The sequence below is a fragment of the Rhineura floridana genome, chromosome 3 (assembly GCF_030035675.1).
Source record: "Rhineura floridana isolate rRhiFlo1 chromosome 3, rRhiFlo1.hap2, whole genome shotgun sequence".
In the NCBI taxonomy this organism is placed as follows: domain Eukaryota; kingdom Metazoa; phylum Chordata; class Lepidosauria; order Squamata; family Rhineuridae; genus Rhineura; species Rhineura floridana.
In genome coordinates, this window is record NC_084482.1 from 213,576,990 (window position 1) to 213,586,939 (window position 9,950).

Here is a 9,950-nt window from a genome sequence, read left to right on the forward strand (position 1 = left end):
ATTAAGAAGAGAGGATGGCAACTGGGACAATGCTTTTGATTTTCCTGTACTGCACCAGTGAATCTGTCATAATCCAGGCTGGCAAAACAGGAAGCACCAGCTCCTTCCATGTTAAGCTAGGACTGGGAGAAAGGGTTTGACCTCATTTGACCCCACAGATGTCATCACAGAACCAAATCAGATTTTATTTAGGACACCAAGGCATCATTGTGCATCTGTGCCATGATCCCTGATAGCCTGGGATTACCTCACAAGCAACATGTGTGTGTTTATAATAGTGAGTCAGAGGACCGTGTGCCCCCCATTACTTATTTATTTTAACAATTTACATACTGCTTAATTACGGTCTTCTCTAAGGGGTGTACAGGAGACACAATGCCATGAATCTAAAAATGAGTTGAAACTATAAAATCACAATTAATTCTAAACACTTCTGGGTTTTCTTTAAGGGTCTTCAGTAAATGTTGGCAGCTCAACAGGGTGAGGGAGCCTGTCTGACCTCAGCTGGAAGGGAGTTCCATAAAACTGAGCCTACGGTACTGAACTCAGCTCCTGGTGGACTTTAGCTGTGCATCCAAGCCATGGGAGACCACTAATAGCGATTCCCCCAAAGACCCCAGTGATCAGGCAAGTATATAATGAAGCAGACAGTCCCTGAGATATCCTGGACCCAAATCATTAAGGGCTTTGTAAATGAATGAAAGAATCTTGAACCCGGCCTGGTAGAGCATGAGCAACCCATGCAAGCTTTTGAGTGCTGGAGTGAATGTGCTGGCAATAATCTGTCCTCATCAACTGTCTGGAATGCAGGATTTTTCACCAACCAGAGCCTCTGGAACTGTCCCCATGAATAGGGGGCATGCTCCTTGCCCGCCTGCTCAAGTGTACGGAGAGAAGAACTGTGCTCAAAGCTTTAGATTGCTGTAGCAAGATGCTACATGCTAAACCCAAAAAAGGCAAGGCGGGCATCCCTGAGCGCATTTTGGAAGAAGCCTTCAAGGTGTCTGTACCAGACCTGGTTGGTGACACTCGTATTGTTAGTCTTGAATAAAAATGTTTGCTGAAATGTGTTGAATTGCTCGTCTTTTTTGTGATGTAGGGATCTATCCCTTTTCTTTCCATGTTATTCTTACCTCCGGTACCAAAGTTTCTGTTAAAGAAGTAATGCCCAGGAATGCACGCACTTCTTTAACTGAGATTTTACTGTATACACATAAGAATAAAAAGGCTGCCCCCAACCTCTCCCCCCCCACAAAATATAGAACGCAACAATGATGATACAGCATTAAGCTTTATTATGAAAAAGAGAGGTGAACAGAGGAGCACTAAGGAAATGGTATGAGATGGTGATGCACATTATACACATAAGATGGCAGGTGACAGTCTACATAGAAAAGTGGACAGTGTGCGTGCATGGTTCCACACCCACTGAAGGAGGTATTCAACAGTGGCCTTGCCAACGCTATTGAGATGATGGTGGCATTAAAAAAAAATACTGAAAGAAAGAGGAGCAGGTCAAGGAGAAACAGAGTAAGAAAATAATCAGCCTTGATCCTTCAGGAGCGCTGTGCACCCCAACTCTCACCCGTCTTAAAGCAGGAAAAGAGTGGCGATCAGCATGTCTGACATTCCATCCCAGGACAGGTGTTCACCGTCCTAGATTGGCATCTCGGCGTCATTTTCATGTAAATCCTATCTGTGCAAGGCAAGTGTCAGCATTTAACAGGGTCCACAGTAGGAAGGCAGGTATCTTCTGAAGTATCTTTGCAGCCACTGTAGCCACCGTAGTTGCAATACCCTCCACCATACCCTCCACCATATCCTACTCTGCCGTACCCTTCGTATGGAGATCCACTAGAAGACCCACCAGAGGAGTCCAGAGCCGGGTAGCTACCTGATGGGACCTGGCTCACAGAAACAGGCTCTGCAGATAGAGACAGGCATGGTGCTGGGATAGACACGGTACAGGGTGGGGGCTGGATCACCACCTCTGACCCTGGAAGCTGACTGGAGCAAGCTGCAGGACCATAACTGAAGCCTGCATCAATGATGCCGAGCCTGCCGCCGGCGCCAGAGAGACAGCCGACCCCATAGGCTGGGGCCAATCCACACAATCCTACAGATCCTCCTCCACCATAGCAGGAGCCAAAACCGGAGCCTGAGCCGTAAGGCACGCTGCTGGCAGTTCTGCAGTAAGTCATCTTGACAAGGTGGGATGAGATCTGGGGGAAAGAAAGTGCCAGGAAGGGTAAGCAAATAAGCAGTGCATACCACGAAGAAGAAAAGGCAGAGTTCTTGCAAAGTTAAAATTGGCCAGGTGGGAGAGGAAGGCTTTGAGAGGTCTATAGCTCAGGGGTAGAGCGTATGCTTTGCAAACAGAAGGCTTCAGTCTCAGTTCTAAACATCTCCAGCTAAAAGGCTCTCAGGCAGCCTGACTAGGAAAGACCCTCTAGAGATGCTTCCTGTCAGTTTTGTGGTAGACGGACCAAGAGTTCCATCTAGGGATGGAAAGGTCTGTCAATTCTGGTTCTCTTATTTTATCATTTTCCCCATCTTAAATTCAGTTCTTCATGTTTCTGCAGCAATTTGCATGAAAATTCTCCAGGGTTTTCATGCAAATTTCTCCTAATAAGCAAGTTTTTGTCGGCAGCGTTGAATCGTGTGCACATCTTTGCATGCCATTAAACATTCCTCCCACACGGGGGGAGCACTTTTCACTGCCTTTATCGATCTTAAATCAGCATTCGATCTTATACCTCGGGAGAGACTTTGGGAAAAACTACAGGCCACGAATATCGATAGACGCCTGCTGTGCATGCATGCATGCATGCATGCCATTTCTCATCCTATCATTGATTTTTGCATGCTATTTTTGCTCCTATATTTATTTTTTTATGCACACTTTCCCCTATGCATTTTTTTGTAAACATTGGTTGGTTGAAAATTTGGAAGCATGCAGATTCCAAAGGATGGCTGTGTTTCGCTTCTTATATTGTTTCAGAAAGAGTAAAATTGATTGCTTCAGCTTGAAATGAGGACTGAATTGGCAGCAGCACTCCAGGGTTTCAGGCACAGGTCTCTCCCATCCTCGCTGGAGATGCCATTGGCGATGAAACCTGGGGCCTTCTGCATGCAGGAAGGTAACGGGAAAGACCTCTGCCTGCCAGAGTCAGCAGTACTGAACTAGCTGGTCCTACACAGTAGAAGGCGGCTCCCTAAAATGGGACATTCGGAAAACTTAAATCTGATTAATATATGAAGGCAGATATTTTCATTTCATTTCATTTTTTAATTTGTATACCACCTTTCTGCATCACTGCACTCACGGTAGTTTACAACCATAGAAATGACAAAAATATACAGAAGTAATCATCCTATAATGCTACAGGATACAAAATAATACAAAATAAACTTAAACAACAAATGTTACAAAAATACATAGTATTATGTATACAAGTGTCTCATGAATAGAAATTACTAATAAATAGAACCCATATCAATTCTTTCTACTTTTAACATACACACCCTTTCAGGCTCCTGGCTCTCACGCAGGACTCCATCCATCCATCCTGGCTCTTGGCCAGGACCCAAACACAATTCACCCCCCCAGAATCTTGCAACAAAGAAGGGACCTGGGAACTGCTTGCATCATCATCAAAAACTGCTTACATCATCATAAAAACAACTTAAAGTGTGTTTTTATGAATAGACACTAAGATAAATGGCAGTTCATAGAAAAAACAAAGAAACATACCAAATATACAATAAAATATACCATAAAACATAGAACATCATACAAACAATACAAAATAATAAATATTACAAGGTGGGAGAAGTTGTAGCCCCCCTGGAGTTGTTGGACTACAATTCCCATCAGCCCCAACCAGCATTGCCAATGGTCAGAAAAGACAGGATTTAGACAAATAATATTTGAACCAGTGGTTCTGAGTTATAGCTCTGCCTCTTCACAGTTCTCAGTGACTTTCCATTGTGAGGCCTCTATGAGATTCCATGTTCAGCCTACCTTCAAATACGAGTCACTGCAGAACAAGAACAAGAAAGGTCTTCGCTTTCAGCCCCTGGCTGTGGGCATCTAAGCTAGCCCAGCCAAAAACAGGATGCTGGACTTTTCTCTGACCCAGAAAGGTGGTCCTTACTAGGGTTGTGAGGTTCAAGGCCTGAGACTGATCCTGTATCTTTAGGAGAAGAGAAAGTCAGCCAAGTGCAGGTGTCCTTGCAACGCTGTAATGGGAAAAAACCACAAGGTGGAATTCTCCCTCCTCCCTGCACAACTTTTCAAGATGCAAAAGACCTCTTGGAGGCTGGTCCTGGCAACCAAGAGGTCTTCTGTATCTTTAAACGTTGTGCAGAGGGAAGGGAGAATTCTACCTTGTGGTTTTTCCCATTACAGGGTTGCAAGGACACCTGCACTTGGCTGACTTTCTCTTCTCCTAAAGATACAGGATCAGTCTCAGGCCTTGAACCTTGCAACCCTAGTCCTTACATAGAAGAGGATTTGACACATTTGTGATGAAAGTCATGATAGCTCAACAAAACATCTAGGTTCAGATCTGGGGGAGAGCCATAGGACAGGGGCAGAACATCTGGTTTGGATGCAGAAGGTCCCAGGTCCAATCCCTGGCATTTCCAGGGAGGAAGGGCTGGGAGAGATCCATGTCTGAACTTCTGGAAAGCCTCTGCCAGTCCAATTAGACAATCCCAAACTAGATGGACTAATGGTCTGATCCAAGCATTAGGCAGCTTCCTATGTTCTTAGATGTGCCACAAAATACCAGTTTCTTGGGGGGGGAGTGGGATAGGGCTACTGCCTTCATGCCCTGCTTGAGGGCTTCATGGAGGCTTCCAGTTGGCCCCTGTGGGAAGCAGCATGCTAGATTAGATAGCCCCATGGTCTGATCCAGCAGTGGTCATCTGGTGTTCTAAGCTAGGCTGCATTAGCTCAGGGGAGGGGAAAACACGTCTCATGGGGGAAAAGAGTTAAAAGGGGAAATGAATGGTAAAGTCTTAAGCGGGGAGAGAAAGAGAGTAACATCACCAACACAGAGAATACAATTTCAGAGCATTTGCAGTGAGATGGCATCAAATCTGGCTCACCTGGTTGTCTGTGGAGAAGTGCTTCAGAAGCAGAAGGAAGGAGCAAGCGCTGTTGTTGAAAATGCACCGGGTTGCAACCCTTTTATACAGTTTTCTCTGGTGTTCCATGCATCTTACCTTAATTAAATCTTTAAGGGTGAGGGAAAACATGCTGATGCATCATGTATCAAATGGTTCTCAATTCTGTTTGCCTTCCTTTCAATTTTTTTTTTTTTGCACCCATTAGACTATCTCTCCTGCCCAGGAATGTTCCACCCTGCAGTTTGAAGATGTTATTTATTTTATTTAATTTATATACCTCCCTAAGCCAAAAAGGCTCTCTGGGCGGTGTACATAAAAGATAAAACAAACAATATATATATATATATACACAGTAATGGGTCATTCTTGCATTAGGAGAAAAAAAAACACATTAAGAACTTTGATTGCCATGCCAAGGAATGTGTCTAATCCTTCCCCTCCAGCCTGAGAAGATTGCTGGTGTTTCAATGTCACTCAGGCAATGTTGAACAAGCAAGTGAAGGGTTACCGTCGAATGCTGCCTACAGTAAATGTCAAGGAGAATATTGGAAAGCCTGCTGGGGCAAATGCAAAGCAAGCCTGTCTATAGGCATGTCAAAGGAAGCTAAAAATAGGCATTTTTAAAGGCATTAGCATCATTTCCCCTGTTTCTAAGTGGCACATCTGATAAGAAATGGGAGAATGTGGAAATTGATATCAATGAGCCAGTGTGTTGTAGTGGTTAAGGTACTGGACTACGACCTGGAAGACCAGGGTTCGAATCCCGACACAGCCACAAAGCTCACTGGGTGACCTTGGGCCAGTCACTGCCTCTCCGCCTCAGAGGAAGGCGATGGGAAACCCCCTCTGAATGCCGCTTACCATGAAAACCCTGTTCATAGGGTCGCCATAAGTCGGGATGGACTTGAAGGCAGTCCATTTCCTTCTAAGCATAGTTACACCTGAGGAGGGAAAGAGAGAAGGGGAAAGAATTTAGATTAGGGATGGTCTTCACAGCTAATTTTATCCTATTTAGGGCCACATCCATCCCATGCATTAAAAGCAGTATTGTACTGCTTTAAACAGTCATGGCTTCTCCCAAAGAATCCTGGGGAGGGTTGTTTGTGAAGGGTGCTGAGAAGAGTCCCCTAGACCCCTCCCAGGACTACAATTCCCAGATTACCCTGGGAAAAGGGATGGCATGTTAAACCACTCAGGGAATTGTAGCTCTGTGACAGTGGCTGGGACTGATGGGAATCATAGTATCATAGCGTTGGAAGGGGCCTATAAGGCCATCGAGTCCAACCCCTGCTCAATGCAGGAATCCAACTTAAAGCCTAACCCCTCACTCGACTAGAGATGAAAAGATCTGTCAATTCCAGTTCTCTCAGTTTCTCACTTTTCTAATGTTAAATTCAGTTCTCCACATTTCTGCAGCAATCTGCTTAAAAAAAAAAAATCCTGACAATTCACCATTTTAGTGCAGATTTCTCCAAAGACACACATTTTTGTAGGCAGTTTTGAGAAAGGTACACACTTTTGCAAGCCATTTCTCGTCACATCATGCCTTTTTGCATGTTATTTTCACTCATATATTCATTTGTATGCACACATTCCCCTAATATATGCATTTTTGTAAATGTTGTTTAGTTGGCGAACTGTATCCCAAAATTCGAATAAATGTGAATTTCAAAGGATGGCTGTGTTTCGGTTCTCATATTGTTTCAGAAAGTGTGAATTTGATAAATTTTGCTTGAAATGCAAACTGAATCAAAATTCTCACCCATCCCTACTCTCAGCCCCCCAAACTTCTGGTTCGAGAAGCATTAAACTTGCCAACAACTAGATATCACAGCAGAGAGGTTGACAAATAAAACAACTTATTTACAAAAATAAAACAAGGATCAACTTATTAGGGCTGCCAAACAATTAAAGAGTCTCAGATGCCGACGCCGTTAATCATAAAGGGATTTAAATTTCACAGCAATCATGCAAATGGATATGAGCGGGTTTGAGAGGTGTTGCCATTTGTCAAGATGAGGGTGTATGACTTCAGGGGGAAGAAACTGCATTAATGACATCCTTTTTTATTTTTTTGGCCTGTATAACAGCAATAAAGATGTTTATAAGACTCATTGCAAAAAGCCCTGACTGACACTCACTCTCTTGGGTGTAGCTTTGCCTTGCAGGAGCAGTCAAATGGAGGCGCATTAAAAGCAGAGAGATGTGGTGTCAGCAAAGAGCGATGATGCACAGATACCCCCACCCCACCCCACCCCACCCCCAAGAAGCAGTGCTAGCTTAAATGAATAAAGACCAATTGAGAGCTTCATTTCAGCTAATATTGTTGCTCTCACCCTCAGAACTTCACCTGCGGAGCATGCACCACATTCCCTTTGGATTTTGTTTTTTTGCAATATCCAACAGTCATCTGGAGTCACTACTGGGGATTCTGGAGAAATTTGCTGGGCCAACCAACTTACAGCTGCTCACTAAAATGCTTTAAAACAGAGCAACATCTATATGCCTGGAAAGGCTTGCGCAAACAGAAAAGTTTTAAGTAGGCACCAAAAGGAATGCAGCAAAGGTGTCCGCCTGAGGCCAGTAGGCAGGGAGTTCCAAAAAGTAGGTGACGCCGCACTAAAAGAGCAATTTCTTATAAGTGCAGAATGAGTATTATGCAGCACCTGTTAACAGCTCCTGTTCTGCAGAGCAAAGTGCTTGGGCAGCCACATTTAGGGTAAGACGGTCTTGCAAATAAAGACCATCTTATCCCTTATATACCCAGTCGATCACTGTGCTCTGCAGGTGAGGGCCTCCTGCAGATACCCTCCAATCAGGAGGTCCATCCCAATCAGGAGGTCCATCCCACACAACATAGGAAGTGGAAGTGGAAGTGGAAGTGGAAGTGGGTGGGTGGGTGGGTGGATGGATGGATGGATGGATGGATGAGATGCGTCTCTCCTTATGTTCTTAAAAGGCATCACCAGAAAGTAGATATCGAAGGGACTGAACCTAAGATCGCAGCTAATTCAGCACTGGGATCTGATTTATGTGAGTTTGGGACTATGGTGGTCCCAGCACCAAGTGCCCTGTTGCATATCTCCCCAATAAGTACATAAGAAAAGTCTCCTGCATCAGGCCAAAGGAACCTTCTAATCCAGCATCTTGTTCTCACAGTGGCCAACCAGATTTCTCCAGGAAACCCACAAGCAGGGCCTGAAGGCAAGACTCCTCCCTCACTGGTACCCATAAGAAGAATACTGATCTTACAGTGGTCAGCTAGATGTCTCTGGAAAGCCCACAAGCAGGATTTGACTGCAACAGCAGCTCTCCCAACGTGTGATACACAGCAACCAGTACTCAGAGACACACTGCCTCCAGCAGTGGAGGTAGAGCATGCCTCATAGCCATTGATAGACTACTATCTCCCTAGGCTACCTCTGCTAAATAACTCTCCACCCAGCAACATCCGGATTCCATAAAATTAATACAATGCATTTGGGGTTTTGATTGTGTGTGTATATGTTTTGGCCATTGTGGTAAGAAGGCAGTGGAAAGTTTCCAAGATAATTGCGTTGTTTTGTTTGGGGATTATTATTTTTTAATCCTGGTTGTTCATAAACACTCATCAGTGCCAATTACGCATAAAGCAATGAGCTGTGATTACTTTAATTGTTACGCAAACCAGGTTGGAAGCCTAAGTGATGGGTGGTTAAAACATTTGTGGCTCATTCAGGACACCTGCTCCCATCTGGCCTCTGAACAAGCTCATTGTTTCTTTTTTGTTAGCCTAAAATAAAAATCTTTGCATTTCAAAATGCAGGGTTAGAGACAGACCTATCAGCTAGAAGGAAAGGCAGGACTCACATCTAAATAATGTCTGTTGTTGTTGCAGTAAATGAAATTAAGTAACACAAGTCTGTTGATTTCAATGGATCTATTCTAAGTATTCATTTGAAATGTGGTGCTGGAGGAGAGCTTTGTGCATACCATGGACTGCGAAAAAGACAAATAATTGGGTGTTAGAACAAATTAAACCAGAACCGTCACTAGAAGCTAAAATGATGAAATGGAGGTTATCATACTTTGGACCCATAATGAGAAGACGTGATTCACTAGAAAAGATGATAATGCTGGGGAAAATAGCAGGGAGTAGAAAAGGAGGAAGGCCAAACAAGAGATGGATTGATTCCATAAAGGAAGCCACCGACCTGCACTTACAAGATCTGAACAGGGTGGTTCATGACAGATGCTCTTGGAGGTTGCTGATTCACAGGGTCGCCATAAGTCGTAATCGACTTGAAGGCACATAACAACAACAACAACATTCTGAGTATACCTAATGTTGGGTATCTATTAATAATCCTAATGGGTTGTATCTAGGGATAGAGGACAAATTTGATTCAGTCTGCATTTAAAGCCAAATCTATTAAATTCACACTTTTTGAAAAAAACTATGAGAACCGAAACACAGCCATCCTTTGAAATCCTCACTTATCCGAATTTTGCAATTCAGTTCTCCAACCAAGCAATGTTCACAAAAATCCATATATTAGGGGGAAGTGTGCATAGAAATGATTATATCAGTGTAAATAACATACAAAAATGCATTTTATTAGAAGAAATTGCTTGCAAAAATGTGTGCATTAGTCAAAGCTGCATACAAAAACTGTGTTTACAACAATGAATATTGTTCTTCCACCTTGGGTCGCTGGATATTGTTGGACTACAACTCCCATCAATCCCAGACAATTTAGCCAATGCACAATGATGATGGGAGTTATGGTCCAACAACATGTGGGGACCCAAGGTTGAAGAACAAGGTATTAGGA

At 43.6% G+C, this 9,950-nt stretch overlaps 1 protein-coding gene across 1 annotated transcript; it reads right to left on the reverse strand.

The window, feature by feature from the left end:
• Positions 1–1,272: 1,272 nt before the first annotated feature.
• LOC133382447 (shematrin-like protein 2) lies at positions 1,273–5,157 on the reverse strand. Its single transcript, XM_061622167.1, has 2 exons — positions 5,116–5,157; positions 1,273–2,222 (listed from the first exon to the last, which is right to left on the reverse strand). The coding sequence occupies exon 2, from the start codon at positions 2,199–2,201 to the stop codon at positions 1,713–1,715; it is 489 nt and encodes a 162-aa protein (XP_061478151.1). The 5' UTR covers positions 2,202–2,222; positions 5,116–5,157; the 3' UTR covers positions 1,273–1,712.
• Positions 5,158–9,950: the final 4,793 nt, after the last annotated feature.